At 40.6% G+C, this 19,888-nt stretch overlaps 1 protein-coding gene across 1 annotated transcript; it reads left to right on the forward strand.

The window, feature by feature from the left end:
• Positions 1 to 1,331: 1,331 nt before the first annotated feature.
• On the forward strand, positions 1,332 to 5,904 carry LOC130910652 (transmembrane protein 74). The gene has a single exon (XM_057828128.1). The coding sequence runs from the start codon at positions 1,518 to 1,520 to the stop codon at positions 2,130 to 2,132; it is 615 nt and encodes a 204-aa protein (XP_057684111.1). The 5' UTR covers positions 1,332 to 1,517; the 3' UTR covers positions 2,133 to 5,904.
• The last annotated feature ends 13,984 nt before the right edge of the window (positions 5,905 to 19,888 follow it).

Consider the following 19,888-nt stretch of genomic DNA (forward strand, 5'->3'; position numbering starts at 1 on the left):
TGCTGTCAAAATGATAACAAAAACGGTGAGCAAAAATCCCAGAACCACACGGGGGCACCTAGTGAATGACGTGCAGAGAGCTGGGACCACAGTAACAAAGGCTACTATCAGTAACACAATGCGCCACCAGGGACTCAAATCCTGCACTGCCAGACGTGTCCCCCTGCTGAAGACAGTACATGTCCAGGCCGGTCTGCGGTTTGCTAGTGAGCATTTGGATGATCCAGAAGAGGACTGGGAAAATGTGTTATGGTCAGATGAAACCAAAATAGAAGTTTTTGGTAGAAACACAGGTTCTCATGTTTGGAGGAGAAAGAATACTGAATTGCATCCGAAGAACACTATACCCACTGTGAAGCATGGGGGTGGAAACATAATGCTTTGGGGCTGTTTTTCTGCAAAGGGACCAGGACGACTGATCTGTGTAAAGGAAAGAATGAATGGGGCCATGTATCGAGAGATTTTGAGAGCAAATCTTCTTCCATCAGCAAGGGCATTGAAGATGAGACGTGGCTGGGTCTTTCAGCATGAAAATGATCCCAAACACACAGCTAGGGAAACAAAGGAGTGGCTTCGTAAGAAGCATTTCAAGGTCCTGGAGTGGCCTAGCCAGTCTCCAGATAACCCCATAGAAAATCTGTGGAGGGAGTTGAAAGTCCGTGTTGCCCAACGGCAGCCCTAAACATCACTGCTCTAGAGGAGATCTGCATGGAGGAATGGGCCAAAATACCAGCAACAGTGTGCGAAAAGCTTGTGAAGAGTTACAGAAAATGTTTGGCCTCCGTTATTGCCAACAAAGGGTACATAACAAAGTATTGAGATGAACTTTTGGTATTGACCAAATACTTATTTTCCACCATGATTTGCAAATAAATTCTTTAAAAATCAAACAATGGGATTTTCTGTTTCCCCCCCCCCCCACATTCTGTCTCTCACGGTTGAGGTTTCCCCATGTTGACAATTACAGGCCTCTCTAATATTTTCAAGTGGTAGAACTTGCACAATTAGTGGTTGACTAAATACTTATTTTCCCCACTGTAAATATTTTTGTAAGTTAATTTTACTGCTGACACTGCGTTTCGGGTCATCAAGATGTTGAGCCCCCCCCTGCCCAACAAGTCAAACTCCCCCTATGCCAATTGTCCTCCCATTCTCTAATGCACTACTGTCATCGTGCTTTTCCTCAATTGGAGTTTGCTTATTTCTTGTTGAAAATCACGCTTTCCCACCTGATCCCACTGTGTTTGTGCTAATAAGACATCGAGTTGAGAGCAGCAATAAAAGCCCGCATATATTTGACTGTTGGCACATCCTGGTGTCTATGAGTCCGTGGGAGGGGTCTGCCACAAGCTCTCTACTAATTGCCAAGGAGGATGGAAAAGAGATTGTGCAAATGACGTGCGACTCCTCTTTTCAGCCTCTACGCCTTCTTCACTCCTCCTTGTGTCCGCCGCGCGCAAGATGAGCGCCACTTTGCAAACTTTGGAGTCACGCCCGCTTCCTCCGCTTTTTCATCTATGGGGGTAACGACGAGCCCCGGGAGGCAGTCGCGCGCCGGAGCGCCGGCTACGTCCGCGGAAGAGAGCCCGAGCGCAGCCGAGGATGAGACGCCTTTGACTGGCGTAGGAGACCCCGAGGAGGAGCGGCTGAGTGAGTTCTATGTGGAAGAAGAGGATGATGAGGAGGAAGAAGTTTACTACTCAGAGCTCTCCTCAGAGGGTTCGGTGGACTATGGATTCATCGCTGCCGTCTCTTGCCTGGTGACGGGCATTTCCCTGGTGGCCATCTCGTACGCGGTGCCTCGGGATGTGCGCGTCTCCGCGGAGGAGAAGGATGCGGTGGCGGCGCGCGAGATGGAGCGGCTCCAGCGGGAACGTGCGCGACTGGGCGCACACTTGGACCGCTGCGTCATCGCCGGTCTGTGCCTGCTCACGCTGGGAGGCGTGCTGCTCTCCAGTCTGCTCATGGCGTCCATGTGGAAGGGGGAGATGATGCGCAGGAGGGCACTCGCGCACGCGGCCAAGCGTGAGCACAACCTGTACGGGGCCATCGGGTGGGGGGCCACGGCCGGCTCGCACCCGGACCCTGGCGCTTATTTGTCCGCCCCTGGTGATGACTCGGTTGAATTTTGAATTGGAGGAACTTTTTTCTTCTTTTAAATTGTTATCTTCATTTTGTATTCTTGAATTCCTTTAAAGACAGACTCTGCCCCATGTGTTTTTGGTTTCGTCGGCCACTTTATTAGGTACACCTTTACAGGTCCAATGCAAATCATGCTCAGTTCTGATTTATTTTGATTTTTTTTATTATTAAAATCGATTTCTAAAACAGCATAATGTTGTAGCCACATTTGCGGAGAAAAAAAAATCTTGAAAAATTACTTACGTTTTACCAAAAGCCTGAGGAACCTCCCTCAGTGTATAAGAGTTGTATAAATTGTCTGTGTAAATATGCATTTGTACTGTATATAGAAATATATGTATGCATATACAGTATATGCACACTCTCACTCTATACAGCTTGTCCTAAAAAATGTATACACCCTTTTGCAGCTAATAACTTGACACGTTCACACTTGAACTGCATTTTCATACTTCGGTAGCATTTGAGAGTTATTCCTTCAAAGTTTAGTCTGGCTCCTGCCATCATTGATTCTATGGGTTTAATCTACAAAAATCCATTGACAATTTGGTTACCAACTACTAAAGAGTATGCATTTTTTGGGACTCTCTATAAATACTGCATTTATATGCACACACTATACAAACTTGCACTATGTAACACTGAAAATCAAAATTCCGTGAAAAATCCAATTGAATCAGAATGCTAAACAGTAAATTGTGTACTTGTAGAGCATTTTATCTTCACCAAACAGCTTTAAACAGCCTCAAATGGACTTACTCATGAGCTACCTTTTGAACGTAGGCGCGTTATTTTAATTTAGTTTTGTCTTTATCCGATTTCGCTTTTCCACGCCCACTCGGATGCCAATTTGAGTCAATGGTGATTCATGCACAGCTTTGTACATATATAGTGTATACACTCTTTAACGCATGCACATATCTTAGTCAATTCATCTAACAACTAGTTAGTTCGAATAATCGAGTCATCGGATTAGGAACATTTAATGCGTTACAGAATAAATTTCAGGAGATGTAAAACAAAGGCTTGCTAAGATTGCAATTTCAAAAGAGCCATTACATGCGATTACAAAAAAAAAATTCAGTGTTTTTTTAAACTATGCAGAATTGCACTTTCATTTAAAAATACATTAAAATACCTGAGCTGAGCCTCACATGGTATTAAAAATAAAAAGGCGGATTTAAGTACAACAAAAAAACAATTGGCCGACTTGCATAGCAAAAGTCCGCTAGCTTAAATCATAGACTTCATAATGATATTGACTGGACACGGGGCGCGGAGCTGAATAATGGGGGGCCTGCATTGTTGGCGTGGCCGTCAAAGCTGACCGAGTGGAATCACAGACAAAGAGCTTTTTTCGTTGAAAATTCTTGTGAATAAATGCTTAAATCCCTGAATTCTTAATAGCTATGAACGTAAAACAGTCTTGATTCTTAGTTAAAAGCAAAAAAAAAAAAAAACGTGCAGTTAGCATTTATTTTACGTAAATATGTCGAAGTACAATGCTAGTCTTTTTGTCAATGTGGCGGCCGCCATATGTAAACAGAGCTTTTTTGTTGAAAATTCTTGTGAATAAATGCTTAAATCCCTGAAATCTTTATAGATATAGACATAAAACAGTCTCGATTCTTGGTTAAAAGAAGAAAAAAAAACGTGCAGTTGCCATTTATTTTATGTAAGTATGTCAAAGAATGATGCTAGCCTATTAGACAATGTGGCGGCAGCCTTACAGCAAAGAGCTTTTTACGTTGAAAATTCTTTTGAAAAAAACGAAAAATAATAATAATGACCTTGAATCCTCGAACAAATCATTCCTTAGACAATCCTTTCTGTTTGTATGCAGTACAGCTTTAGTACTTTTTCAACATAAATCAGGCGTTGGATCGCTGCATGTGTCGCTGCAACTGACTGCGAATAACTGAGGCGGATTGTGGGCCCCTACTAGATGGCATGGCGCAGTGAAGGTCGAATCTGACCAGTCAATATCATTATGAAGTCTATGCTTAAATGCTATAAAATGCTAACTTTTTTTTTTCACAATACTCCTAACAAATCGTTCAAACACATATTCCCACAAAAAAAAAAACCCAGCTAAATATACCTATAAATTAAATTACAAATGTATTTAAAAAAAAAAAAAAACATTCGCTCAAACACAAACTTACCTTATGTAGGTCTTAGCAGGGAGCAGCTCAATTCTGCCATGTTAAAAGAGTTATGTCATTTTCATTGTTGCCACTAGAGGGCAGTTTCTACACCCAAATCAATAAAACTAAATGCAAACATTTTCAAAACCATTAAAACACTACTCATAAGTATATGAAGACTTGAAGCAGCAAAATTTTGATTCAAAGCTTTTTTCTAATCAAATTACTCGAGTTAATTGATTAATCATTGCATCGCTAATATACACAGTGGTACTTCTACTTGCGAAATTAATTAGTTCTGGAAGTAGTTTCGTAACTTGAAATTCTGTAAGTAAAAACGCGTTTTCCATGTAAATGCCCTAATCCGTTCCAAGCCCCACCCCCAAAAAAATCAGACGTAAATCTTTTATAATGCATAAAAATGCATCAAAACATGTGACAAATACATGTTACAATTAGATTATTGCACAATAAACATACAATTAGAGTTGTGCATGATGTAAAAAACCATGAATAGAGTTAAGAATAAAAGTTAATACTCTCATGTAAAGCTGTGTGAACATGAAAGGTGAATGAGGAGGACGCTGGGATACACACATACACATACAGTTGAGGTCCCGCCCAGCCGATTGGATGCCAGGAATGCTAGGCAATAGCCAATGGCAGAGCAGCTATAAGTACCATATTTTCCACACTATAAGGCGCACCTTCAATTAACGGCCTATTTTAAAAGTGTTTTTATATGAAGGGTGCACAGCATTATTAAGGGGCAGTAGTAGTAGTAGTAGTGGTTGGGGTTGCGTTATGTATCCACTAGATTAAGCTGCACTAAAGTGAATGTCATGTCATGATTAGCCAATATTGATCTATATGAGGTGCGGCTTTTATTGCGGAAAATACGGTATGTTACGTTCAGTAAACTGCATGTTCCACCCATACTGTATTTTTGCCTTTTGTGTCATGAAATTTCTTTCGTAAAAATAGGCAATATATTCCTGTTGAGGCGTGTCTTAACCTCAAAATTCCGTATGTAGAGACATTCGTAAGAAGAGGTACCGGTGTAGTGTCTATGTGTTGATATAATATTTTGGGGGGAGTATTAAAAAAACTGTTTTTATAATTTCCCACAAAATGCTTTAAAACCGTAATAATTTAAATTTGCTCATTTATATCGGCATCGTCCTTTTCAGAGCCCCCCCCCCAAAAAAATGGAGCCCAAATTTTATGCGTGTGATGCATCACATTTTAGCAGATCCATATGACTAAAGTTTTGTTAAATTAATCACATCAGTGGAGGTGCACCGAATGAATTAATAAACAAGCATATCAAATATAAAGGCGATTTACTTCCAAAAGTGTTTGAATGTCGGATATTGCGCCGTTCAATCCCTGCAGAGACTTAAATGACTCGCAAGTTATGTTTAGAGAATGAACAAAACGATGAATGCAGTGTCTTTTGCTCTGAACCTTGACGTTTGTGACTCACTGTTGGAAGTCATTCATCTCAGAAATGTATGCTATACAAGATTTCTCTATGTGTCTCTGAATGCATGAATACATCAATGCTTTCAATGTTGTTGTTGCTCATGGACAAATGAGTCACCCTGAATAAAATTTCAAGTCAAAAAAGAACAGTATGAGGATGGTTTTTGAACGTTTGCTATTATGCAAGTATGTGTCTTTAATACAGTGAGCTTCAAAAGAATTGAAACGATGAGACTGATTCCTCACAAAATTGATGCACTAATATTATTGAAGGTTGACTAGCACATGGTACGTTGAAGTTTAAAGGGATCCACGGATAGAAAAACTTGTAGTTCTTTAAAGATAAACGTCATTATGAGTTGAAGTAATTTGATATTGAAACCCCTCTTGTGGTTTTCGTTTTTATACATTTTGTAAAATTAGTTTAACTAGTGACGTCACATGGTTATGCTGCCGGGCTTACAGAGTATGACTCTAGCGATATAAACATGTCATCCGTTCAGCCCTTTCAATTCGAACCCGAGAGGAACAGTAATGAGCAAGACAGCACTGTCGATATTTCACAAAACGAGCAGCAAAAGCAAAATGAACAGGAAAGACAGGATGAGACGAGAATATGACGAAACCGGAATGTGCTACACCGGCAAAACGTCCTACAAGAGGCGAATTTGAAACCCAAAGTACTACCGTGTGCTTTAAGCTTGTTTTGTTTAGATGCATACAGACAGAACATACTAAAGATGCCTTAAGAAAATACTTAAACAGGGTAATATTAAAAAGGGGGGTTTAAATATGCTACGTGACTAATGTGGTCAACAGATCAACAATCTGCTTTCAATCTATCACAACAAAACCCAATGCTTAAAAGTATGAGAGAGAAAAACATGCAAAAAGTGTTTTGAGGCAATGAAAAGGTTATAAGACTCAATAAAAACACAAATAGTGGGTACTCATGAGTTGGACGTCTCGCCGCGTAGTAGGAATTGCAGTAACCCGATAGTATTCGTCGAGTGACAGTGACAATCTACGTCAGGGGTCCCCAAACTTTTTCCTGTGAGGGCCACATAACTTTTCCCTTCTCTGATGAGGGGCCGGGTCAGTTTGTAACAGAAAAAGTGTGACGATTGCAGGAGTGCCTAAATGTAAAAATGTATTGTTTTTCAGAAAGCCACAATCAAATAACCCTTTCTGGATTCTTCACGGAACAAAAGTAAATAAAATTTTAAAAAATAAAATAAAAATATAATATATTATAATATAAAAAAATATAATAATAATAAATAATAACACTTTTAATTAAATAGATAATAACCAAATAACCCTCTCTGGGTTCTTCACAGAAAAAAGCCAGGAAATAAATAACACTATTGAGAAAAAAAAAAAAAAATGTTCAGGGGGCCGGACCAAATGTGGAGGCGGGCCGTAGTTTGGGGACCCCTGATCTACGTCATCATCCCGAGCGTCCATTGCGGGTATAAAAACATGGCGCCCTCCATAGGTCAAAACATGTACTAAATATTATACATTTTTAAATGAATGGCAATATTTTATGTGTTTCTAATAACACATTTTTGTAAAAGAGAACAATTGTGGCCTATTAGATCCTACAAGTCTATAAATCCAAGGCTAGTCCAGACTTCCCTCTTCCCAGTCACTTCATCCAGCTCTTCTTGGAGGATCCCAAGGTGTTCCTAGGCCAGCCGGGGGTCATAGTCTCCCCAGCATGTCCTTGGTCGCCCCGATGGCCTCCTCCCTGTGGGATATGCCTGGAACACCTCACCAGGGAGGCTTCCATTTTCATTTTCCAACATGAAACTCAAACACGAAAGGCAAAATTATTTGCAGTAAATTTGAAATTTGAAGGAATTTGAACAGGAATTCACTTAAAGCGACACTAGGAAACTTTTCAACCTTTGTGAAATATTTTCATATTATTTGTGATGATACGTCGCCTGACAACAAGTTGAATGACGCCTCTTTAATATTTTGAGGGGGTCTGTATCGCTTTGCACTAATTAACTTTGAGGAGGGTGGCAGGAACCGTGCGACACAAAAAAACTACAAATGTGCTGACTGCTTTACCTGCTGCACAAAAAACTACAAATGTGCTGACTGCTTTACGCCATACGTCAAATCCCCACTTCCCCATTTATTATAAAGAGGGAAGTCGATGCTTTAGCGTGAATTCTGCAAAGGCAAAGGCAAGGCAAATTTATTTATATAGCACAATTCAACACAAGGCAATTCAAAGTGCTTTACATCACATGAAGATCATAAAAATCACATTTAAATCAACACAACGTAGAAACGAAGACAAAAGATCGCATTTAATCACAGATTAAAAATAAATAAATAAAATAAAAGTAAAACAAAAACTACTACAAATAATAATAATTGAAATCAGCAATGGAGATAAAAACAAGAGGAATAGAAAGCAGGTAGATTGAAATATATAGACAGTTATAGATATGCAGTGCTAAACAGAAGCGTTTTTAGCCCTGATTTAAAAGAGCTAACAGTTTGAGCATACTTCAGACGTTCGGGTAACTTGTTCCAGAGGTGAGGAGCATAATAACTAAATGCTGCCTCACCCTGCTTGGTTCTTGTTCTTGGAACATGCAGAAGACCGGTTCCAGACGACCTTAGGGGTCTAGATGTCTCATAGGAATCTAACAAGTCAAGCATGTATTTTGGTCCAAGGCCATTAAGTGTTTTGTAGACGAGCAGTAGTATTTTATAGTCTATCCTTTGACTTACTGGAAGCCAGTGTAGCGATTTCAAAACTGGTGTAATGTGGTCCAGCTTCCTTGTATTTGTGAGGACTCTGGCTGCAGCATTCTGTACCAGCTGCAACTTCCTGACTGATTTTTTATCAAGACCTGTAAATATACCGTTGCAATAGTCCAATCTGCTGAAAATGAATGCATGCATAAGTTTTTCCATGTCTTGTTGAGTCAGAAGCCCCTTAATTCTGGTTATATTTTTTAGGTGGTAATAAGCGGATTTAGTGACGGACTTTAAATGGCTATCAAATTTTAGGTCTGAGTCAATAATTACGCCAAGGTTTCTGACTTGATTTGTAGCTGTAAGTGACATTGTGCTAAGTTGGCTGCTTATCTTTGACCTTTCCTCTTTTGGCCCAAAAATGATCACCTCTGTCTTCTGCACATTTAACTGGAGAAAATTCTGGCACATCCATTCATTGATTTGATGAATGCATTTGCTCAGGGTGACTAAGGGACTATAATCATGTGGGGACACAGAAATGTACAGTTGTGTATCATCTGCATAGGCGTGATAGGAGATGTCATACTGTTCCATTATCTGAGCTAACGGAAGCATATAGATGTTAAATAAGAGTGGTCCAAGAATTGACCCTTGAGGGACTCCACACGTGAATTTGGTTCGTTCTGACTGATGGTTTCCGATTGACACAAAGAAATCCCTATCATGTAGATAGGATGTGAACCACTGAAGAATAGTGTCAGTAAGCCCTACCCACTGTTCCAATCTGATGAGTAGTGCAAAGGTGGCAGAGAAACAAGAGAAAAGAAGAGGAGGGAAAAAAATGAGAGGCTACCAGGATAAAAGGATACTAAAGAATAAACATTGGCCCGGCTTTCATTTGCTGGCGTGGTGTAACTCAGCATACGCTGAATCAAGCTTTTTTAACAGCAGCCTAACTTGATGGCAAATATCTTTAGTCACAGGCATAATGAATTCTTCTCCAGATGTGGAGTTTTCTTGGCTTCAGCAATACGGTTCGCCACGAGGCATAAGTGCATTCGCTTTTGTTGCCTCTTTTGTTAGCTTTGAGGAAACATATTATACAGAATGGACTTGGTTGTAGGCTCCTCATCTGGCTCAGCATACAGAATAAAAAAACTGTCCTAAGATGTCGCCGCCTGCAACACACAGCTAACAACAGCTAACATTACCATGTCTCGCAGTGTTTGATCACAAGAGGACGATGATTCTTCAAACTACCCAATGGTAAACTTTCAGTGTTTTAACTGAAAATTTAGCTATTTTCGAACAAATGTTTTTGTCGCCAAATTTTCGGTCACATTTCTACTTTTTAGAAACCAAAACAAGATCAGTTTAAAAAAGGCCAATTTGTTTTCAGACAAATATGCTTTTTCCTGTTTTCCAAAGCCAGTGAAATGTGATTTAGGCAATCATGATATGAGACTAGCAATTTGTAAGATACAGTGTTGTAAATCATTAATGCAACACGAGCTAACTTTTCAACCTTTATTTAACATTTATGATGATATGTCCACTGACAACGAGTTGAATGACACTTCTTTAATATCTTGAACTCCAGGTGTTTCGCAATCCGGCTCGAAGGACCAATTAAATGTCAAGTTCAAATATCAATCCTTAGTCTGACATTTATAAAATTACCCAAAATAAGGATAGAAGGCACTCGCCTTTTGAGGAATTGTGCAAGGAGAACGGGAGGGAACTATACAATGCAATACTAGACTACACTATACAGTTTCCAAGATCGTTCTATTATATTAATCAATCATCAACTTAAACTTTATTGTGAGCATTCATTGGCAAAGCAAATATTTAATAACAATTTCTTAATTATCTTATCAGGGTCTGTATCCCTTTCACCGGCACTAATTAACTTTGAGGAGGGTGGCAGGAACCCTGCCACACAAAAAGACTACAAATGTGCTCACTGCTTTACAGGCATACATCCACATACACATACTTTCCACATTCTTTTTTTTTTTTTTTTTTTTCAAACCTGTCCTGTTCAACTGTTTGACACGGAGAATGGAAGTCTAAGTGCCCGGATATTCTGAACAGTTTTAATGTTTCACATTGAGAGTCTGACATACTCCCTTTGTGATCATTTTACATACCCCATTGATTATGACAAAACAGCGAACAGAAAGGGGTTATGGGGGAACAGAAGAAAAGAAACACGAGAAGAAAGAGAAGAAACACAAACAACAACAAGAAATACATTGAACGCCTAACTACACTAACTACTAATATGTTGGTGCTATCGTCAGCTAAATGTATTTCCGGTTGACACCATGTGGGGGGCCTGTTGACCAGGGAAAGAGTGGAAAGAAGGTGGGGGAGTCTATAAGCTAAGTGATAGAAAGGGGTAGAGTGTACACAAATCATCTCTTTGATCAAGAACCCAGTAATCGTGTGAATCCCTTGTGAGTGTAAGCCCGTTGGCGACCGACCCTACGCTGCCCCATCGCCAATCCCGGCACCGTGACCCCCTGCCCGAGCGCGCCCAATAACATCCAGCTACACGCGAGCCCTGCCGGGCGCGCAGCAGCCACGCAGACGAGCGGAGACGCCAAGCGGGCGCCAACACAGGGCCACGGCCCCCACCCAGCCAGCCCGGGAAGGGAGGGCGTGCCAGGGGGGTTGGGGGGGGCAGCGCTGCCCATCCCTCCTCCCGCAACCCAGCAAAGGAGCCCTCGTCCCACCCCCAGAATCCAGGGTGGTCCCCCAAGCCACCCGCGCGCCCATCTACCGGCCCTCGGGGATGGCAAGAGGGGATGCACCACCAACTCCACACCCGTCCCCAACCCCGTCCGCCCACCCGGGCCACGAGCCGCCGCCGCAGCCCCCCAGCCAACACGGCACGCCACGGGGCCCCCAGCGGCCCACCAAGCCCAGGGCAGGGCAGGGTTCCCCGCTGTAGCGGGTAACATCCAGCCGATACACCGTCGCCCAGCCAGCGATCCGCGGCGGAGCACAGGGCGGATACCCAGTTAGAGAAGAGAGGGGAAGGCGGAGGCAGGGGAATGCCGAGGAGCCGCCGTGGGGTGACGCGAGACCGGAGCCCCGACCTCCCCCCACTCCCGCGGCCGGCAGCCCAGGAAGAGAGGAGGCCACGCCTCGGGAGCCATGCCATAGAAAAATGTGTGGGCCCCACCTACCACCCTATTACTGTGGCTGCCAGGTTCCCGGCTGGCAGCCATAACCCAGCACCGTGATGGGATTGTGAGGGGATGTCCACATTCTTTATAAAGACTGAAGTCGATGCGAACGCATTCGCATTAAATCTGCAAAGATGGCAGAGCAAAAAAGACAAAATTTTGTCTGAGGAGGAAAAAAAGGATAATAGGACACTCAAGAATTGACATCGGCCTGGCTTTCACTCGCTAAAAAACTGAAAATTGACCAATTATTGCTTTAAAACACAAATCCAATAACTAGCAATATTGGGTATTGTGTTCTGAAAACGACAAGCAGTGAATGAGTTGATAATCATTTATTCATGCTTATAAAGAACTAAGTCTGTCTCGCATTATTTAATGTAAGTCTTTGTTTATGCGAAAAGCTCTTCAGAGCATTGTAGTGTAAACTTCCGAGACGCTTGGCAAGGGAGAAATGTATTTTTATTGTTCTGACAGCGCAATAAATGCACTTAGAGCTCCTGAAGTGCCATCAGGTTTCTACACTTTATCAATTTAGAGGCACTTTGCATCCAAACGCACAACAGAGGCAACCTTAGGATAAGTTTGCAAGCACATTGATGATGACAAGTGTAGGATAGTGACCTTGCGTTAGTGCATCTGCATTGAAAAGATGAATGAGGAAGAGAAATAAAGCATTGTGCACTTCATTTCACCGCACTTGAACATTAATTACCTTTTCACATATGCTGAAAAAGTAAAACAGGTGTCATCCTCTGCCGCGCTCCCCCCTCCTATCACGCTACCCTCTTTCGCCGTCATTTCTCCGTAGCAACAGGCCAGCCTCGTTGCTATGGTAATCTCCTGTCTGCTTTCCTTCCACCGTGACAATGGTAAGAAAGATAAAGGAACAAGTACATTATGTGGGCAGTGCTCGGGCCTCGGCAGGTGGTCGCCATGAAACGATGGTGTGGGTGGTCACCCTGACATTCTTCTTAGTTTTCATGCGAATAGTGTATTTCGGATCATTTTGGATGTAATTGTCAGATTATGAACTACAGATTCAAAATCTTAATCAATGGTTTTAAGAGAAACGGAAAGAATGCTTTTTTTGTGTTTTACTTTTCTTCAAAAACTAACAGGTGCATGTTTTCGAGGGAACTAGTGCAAATGTGGTGAGAACACAGACAGTGATTGGGACTGTTTCAAACACAATGAAATACATAGTTGGCAAATATTAAAAATAGGGCTGTCAAAGGATTAAAATTTTTAATCGAGTTAATCACAGCTTAAAAATTAATTCATTGTAATTAATTGCAATTCAAACCATCTCTAAAATACGCCATATTTTCCTGTAAATTAATGTTGGAATGGAAATATAAGACGGATATATACATTCAACAAACTGTACATAAGTACTGTGTTTATTATAACAATAAATCAGCAAGAATGCATTAACATTATTAACATTCTGTTAAGCGATCCATGGATAGAAAGACTAGTAGTTCTTAAAAGATAAATGTTAGTACAAGTTATAGAAACTTTATATTAAAACCCTTCTTAATGTTTTCGTTTTAATAAAATTTGTAAAATTTTCAATTAAAAAAAACTAGTAGCTCGCCATTGTTGATGTCATTAATTACACAATGCTCATGCTGCTGAAACCCATAAAATCAGTCAGCCAAGCGCCAGCAGAGGGCGAAAAAACACCAAAAAACACAAGTACCAAGTGGACATGAACACTGTGCTGTCATTTTAATCTGTTTGAGCGGGGCATGTGCGTTAAATGCGTCAAATATTTTAACGTGATTAATTTTAAAAAATTAATTACCTCCCGTTAACGCGAGAATTTTGACAGCCCTGATTAAAAATGGAGACAATGTCACAAGTAACCCAAATAGCAAATATGTGCGAATCGACGAGAACGATCAGAGGCATGGATTATTGGTTGTGTCTGAAGATTGATGGTAGATCAACCTTAAAGGGAACCTCGGACTGAAAGACTTGAAGGCTCTAATAAGCCAGAATTGTTCTCTTTTACGAAAATATGTTATTAGAAACACATATATTATTGCCAATGATTTAAAAATCTATAATATTTAGTACATGTTTTCCCTATTGAGGGCGCCATGTTTTACGTGCGCTGGACTAGGAGAATAGCTCTGCTAGCTAGCAAGCGAAGCTAGTATGATGTCTGGCATGATTTTGTTGTTATTTTTTTGTGTGTGTGTTCAATAAGCACTTTTACGTAATCCCTATGTTATTGTTGTCTACTTGCTGTCTGAAGTGAGCCGTGTTTTCTAATTCTGTGGTCAAACCATTCGCACTTTCTTTTCAGTTGCGTTTCCCTTTCAGGTTGTACCGCACAGACAGATAATGCATGTGGGTTGCGATTGCTTTATAAGGAAAAGAATGACTCTAACGTCACGTCAAAGTATTGTCCTGTGGTCTATGTGCTCGTTACGGGAAATGCGGGTTCAAATCCCGCTGGAGACCTTCATTTAATTTCTTTTGCTGCTTGTTTTATGAAATATCGACGGTGCTGTCCTCCTCCTCACTTTTCTGCTTGGGTTCAAATTGAAAGGGCAGAACCGACAGTCCGATGTAGCTAACGAGTGACGTAGTTAACAACAATGGCAACCTACTAGTTAAGGTTTTCAAATTTTATAAAAACGAAAACATTTTGAGGGGTTTTAATATCAAATTATTATAACACATATTAACATTAGGGCTGTCAAACGATTAAAATTTTTAATCGAGTTAATTACAGCTTAAAAATTAATTAATCGCAATTAATCGCAATTCAAACCATCTATAAAATATGCCATATTTTTCTGTAATTTATATATATATTCTGTAAAATAATTTGTTGGAATAGAAAGATAAGACACAAGCTGGATATATACATTCAACATACGGTAAATAAGGACTAGTGGGCATTTCTCTCTACTGTCATTTAAATCTGTCTTTGCTGTCCTCACTCCGAAGCGTCTACTTTTTCCAAAGCTAGACAGCTAGTGAACGACGCCTTAATAATCAGACTTCTTTCTTTTTCATCTGATTTATTAATAAAATGGCCTCAAACCACTGTCCTCTTTAGACCGTAGTGAAACTACAAAAAAAAGTACACAAGCATTGCATTAGCAACAACTTTAGCTTAGCACGCTATACAGGTTCACTAACCATAAACAAAAAGCGTCTCATACAAAAAATGTAACATTTCGCTTACTAACATAATATGTACATTCTTTACAACAACCATAGTTACGGACAAATCTTGTCCAAGGATCATATAAGCACAACATTACAACGTAGGCGTCAGCCCGAGACGTCGTGCAGCCATATTGAACTGGCAAGAAAGCAATAAACCATGTCGCAAAGCGACCACAAGAGTTCGCTGTTAGACAGCACAAAAAACCTTGCTGTAAAACTTACCAAAAGGCAGAATATTGTCTGAGCGGGACATGTGCGTTAATTGCGTCAAATATTTTAACGTGATTAATTTAAAAAATTAATTACCGCGCGTTAACGCGATAATTTTGACAGCCCTAATTAACATCTATCTTTTAAGAACTACAAGTCTTTCTGCCGGTGGTTTCCTTTAAATCAACATTCCCACTTACAAAATCAACTACTGTATTGGCCCTGATTATAAGCCGACCCCCTCTTTTTCAAGACTCAAGTTTGAAAAAAGACTTTTTGAACACCAAATTAATTTCTATACAGAAAATAATTACAGTACATCTGAAACAGATGATTATAACAATATATTTGAGAGAAAAAGCATGTTATTTTGCCTCATTCAAATCCTAATATCTGAACATTTAAATATGTAAACTAAAGTGCATTCACATTCGTAAATGAATGGCTTCTTGGTTTTTTAAATGTACCGTAAATAAACCTTGTGGGTATATAAAATAATAAAAATAAAATTTTAAATGTAAATAAATATTGTGATAAAACAACAAAATTGCAATAACTGCATTAACCATCAAAGTGAAGTCTAACTGTAACTGTAGTCTTGAAACAAAACTGAATTAGGAAAAACATTGCTATAAAATAATGCAAACTGGTTAAACTAAAAAGAGTAGTTGAGATCTGTCATGACAGAACATCGCTTCAATGATATCTGGCGCCATCTAGCGTCGTGAATGGGGAGCGTAGCTGAGATCTCTCATGACAGAACATCGCTTCAATGATATCTGGCTCCATCTAGCGTCGTGAATGGGTATAATGTCTAGACCGCAAGTATAAGACGACCCCCTCTTTTTCAGTGTTATTTCAATGCAAAAAACAGCGTCTTGTATTCGGGCCAATACGGTATCTACATCAGTGGTCCCCAGCCTTTTTTGCGCCACGGACGGTGATGTGGGCCTTTTTTTCACGGACAGGCACTGTGTGGCAGAAAATGACAGTAAAAATAACACAACGGAGATAAAAACGAACAATAAGTGCAGGGAAAATATGCTGAATCAACCTTTTTTAAACAGTTACCTCTCCTAAAAGTTGATGGCCAATATCCTTGGTTGCAGGCATAATGAGTTCTTCCACAATCGAGAAAGGTTTCTCGGCCGCATGAGGTATGGTGCTTTCAGTGCATTCGTTTTTGATGCCTCGTTTGTTAGCTTTTAGCCACATATTATGCAGAACGCACTTTGTTGTAGGCTCCTCTTCTGGCTCAACAGGTGACCTTTTCCCTGTACAAAAGCTGTGTACAAAAGCAACACTAAGTAACTTTACAACCTTTATAAAATATTTTCATAACATTTGTAATGATATGTTAACTGACAACTAGTTGAATGACACCTCTTTTATATCTTGATTATGTCTGTATTGCTTTCACCGGCACTACTTAACTTTGAGGAGAATGGCAGGACTCCTGCCACACACACAAAAAAAAAAAAGAACTACAAATGTGCTGACTGCTTTACGGCATACGTCACTTCCCCCTTTCCCCATTCGTTATAAAAACGGAAGTCAATGCGTACGCTTTCGCGCGAATTCTGCAGAGATGGCAGAGCAGCAAGAGAGTCAAAAAAGTTTTTTCTGAGGAAGAAAACAGGGAGGCTATCAGGATATACAGAATAGACGTTGGCCCGGGTTTCACTCGCTAGCGTAACGCCCACACCCCCTCAACCGAACTCGGATTCGGGTAGGGTGGGGGGGTTAGCCACACTACCACAGGTTGCTAACCATCATATGCTATTGTTTAGCCACAACTGGATTCATTGCCTTATTACTTATTACTACTTACCCCTGGAAACAAAGACGTTCTTTAATCCATCTGCAGGCGACCGGGAGATTAATTTTTGATTGATTGATGATTTTACGACACAGCGGCTGTGCGCTGGTCCTCATGGAAAACGCAGTCTTCCTTAGGCAAAACTCGCTAACCTTGCTAAAATTGACCAAAACTGAAAGGTACATAGTGTTGCTTCAATTTTCATCTTAGTTTTAGTCTTTTGGCCGATAATACTTATTAGTCTTAGTTATATTTTAGTAATCTCAAAATGTGTTTGTCTTTGTCTAGTTTTAGTCAACGTTTACTAAGAATGTTTTCGTCTGTAAAATTAAAATATTTTAATAAAAAATTAGTAAATGAAAAATAAATTAAATATTGATTTAATGAATAAAAGGTTTTCATCTACAATATTTTCAATGAACATTGGTACAACGCCATGGTGATAATACACTCAAAAGGAAAACAGCACATTATTTTCAATTATTTATACCCACCTGGATACCACAAAGTCAAAAACAAGTTGTCCGAGAGTTTAAGAGGATGCTCGCCGTTAGCATCAGCCTAGTGCTAACGCAAATGCTATGCTAACGCTGTGAGTTACATTTAGTGTGTGTTCATCACTCAGCACGGACCTTTAGATGCTAAAGCAACATTGCATATTCTCTCTGGCCAAGAAAAGAAAACAAATCTTAACGTGGGTGCAAGCCTGGAGACTGGAGAGGAAACACTGGTGAATCGGGGCGGGGGGGGGGGGGGGGGGGGGGCATCACATAACTGATACAACCAGACATTGCTACGATACAGGCTAACTACACATAAAATGTCACACATTGTGAACATGTGACAGAAACATGCGCATTTTCGTCTCGTTCCCATCTCGTCAGACGAAAACTGGCATTAGTCTCGTTATGTTTTAGTCTCCCAAAACACGATTTTAGAAATTTTTCTTTTGATACTTGTACTTTCATCCACTACTGCATTTTATAGCTGTATCTGGTACAGTGGTATGAAAAAGTGTCTGAACCTTTTGGAATTTCTCACATTTCTGCATAAAATCACCATCAAATGTGATCTCATATTTGTCAAAATCACTAGATGAAAATACAGTGTGGACTGATGAAACCAAAGTTGTTTGGGAGTAACACACAACGTCATGTGCGGAGGAAAAATGGAACAACTCACCAACATCAACACCTCATCCCCACGGTGAAGCATGGTGGAGAGAGCGTCATGATTTGGGGCTGTTTTGCTGCCTCAGATCCTGGACAACTTGCAATCATTAATGGAAGAATGGATTCATGAATTCAAAACTTCATCATGTTTTGCAGAAAACCTGATGCCGTCTGTTGGACAGTTGAAGTGTGTGTGTGTGGGGGGGGGGGGCACTTACTTATTTTTCCCCCTTTTGTCATTGTTTGCATACCGTCCTCATTGAAATATGAAAACCTATAAATGTTTGTGTGGTTTTAGTTCAAGCAGACACTGTATTTTCATCTGTGTGATTTTGACAAAGACCAGATCACATTTGATGGTGATTTTATGCGGAAATATGAGAAATTCCAAAAGGTTCAGATACTTTTTCATATCACTGTATCAGTACATTAACCAGTGACGGATCAAATGTGAACAGAGCCCGGGTGTGATAAACCCCAGGGTGGACCTTCCAACTAGCTAGTGCTAGTGGACAATTATCCGCAGGCCTGTCCACACTTTCGCAGGCCTCTTGAGATGATTGTCCGACGTGTGTGTGTGTCGGGGGAGCAAATGGAAACTGTTTTTCAGGCCCCTCCAGATAACTAGCTGGCAGAGATACAGTGGGGCAAATAAGTATTTGGTCAACCACCAATTGTGCAAGTTCTCCAACTTGAAAAGATTAGAGAGGCCTGTAATTGTCAACATGGGTAAACCTCACACACGAGAGACAGAATGTGGGAAAAAACCCCAACAGAAAATCACTTTTTTTTCCCGTTAAAGAATTTATTTCCAAATTAGACAGGAAAATAAGTATTTGGTCACCTACAAACAAGCAATATTTCTGGCTCTCAAAGAGGTCTAACTTCTTCTAACGAGGTCTAACGAGGCTCCACTCGTTACCTGTATTAATGGCACCTGTTTTAACTCATTATCGGTATAAAAGACACCTATCCACAACCTCAGTCAGTCACACTCCAAACTACACTATGGCCAAGACCAAAGAGCTGTCGAAGGACACCAGAGACAAAATTGTAGACCTGCATTAGGCTGGGAAGACTGAAACTGAATACGTAAAATGCTTGGTGTAAAGAAATTAACTGTGGGAGCAATTATTAGAAAATGGAAGACATGCGAGACCACTGATAATCTCCCTCGATCTGGGGCTCCACGCAACATCTCACCCCGTGGCGTCAAAATGATAACAAGAAAGGTGAGCAAAAATCCCAGAACCACACGGGGGGACCTAGTGAATGACCTACAGAGAGCTGGGACCACAGTAACAAAGGCTACTATCAGTAACACAATGCACCACCAGGGACTCAAATCCTGCACTGCCAGACGTGTCCCCCTGCTGAAGAAAGTACGCGTCCAGGCCTGTCTGCAGTTCGCTAGAGAGCATTTGGATGATCCAGAAGAGGACTGGGAGAATGTGTTATGGTTACATGAAACCAAAATAGAACTTTTTGGTAGAAACACAGGTTCTCGTGTTTGGAGGAGAAAGAATACTGAATTGCATCCGAAGAACTCCCAAGGTCCTGGAGTGGCCTAGCCAGTGTCCAGATCTCAACCCCATAGAAAATCTGTGGAGAGAGTTTAAAGTCCGTGTTGCCCAACGACAGCCCCAAAACATCACTGCTCTAGAGGAGATCTGCATGGAGGACTGGGCCAAAATACCAGCAACAGTGTGTGAAAAGATTGTCAAGAGTTACAGAAAACGTTTAGCCTCCGTTATTGCCAACAAAGGGTACATAACAAAGTATTGAGATGAACTTTTG

Source organism: Corythoichthys intestinalis, chromosome 22 (genome assembly GCF_030265065.1).
Source record: "Corythoichthys intestinalis isolate RoL2023-P3 chromosome 22, ASM3026506v1, whole genome shotgun sequence".
NCBI lineage: Eukaryota > Metazoa > Chordata > Actinopteri > Syngnathiformes > Syngnathidae > Corythoichthys > Corythoichthys intestinalis.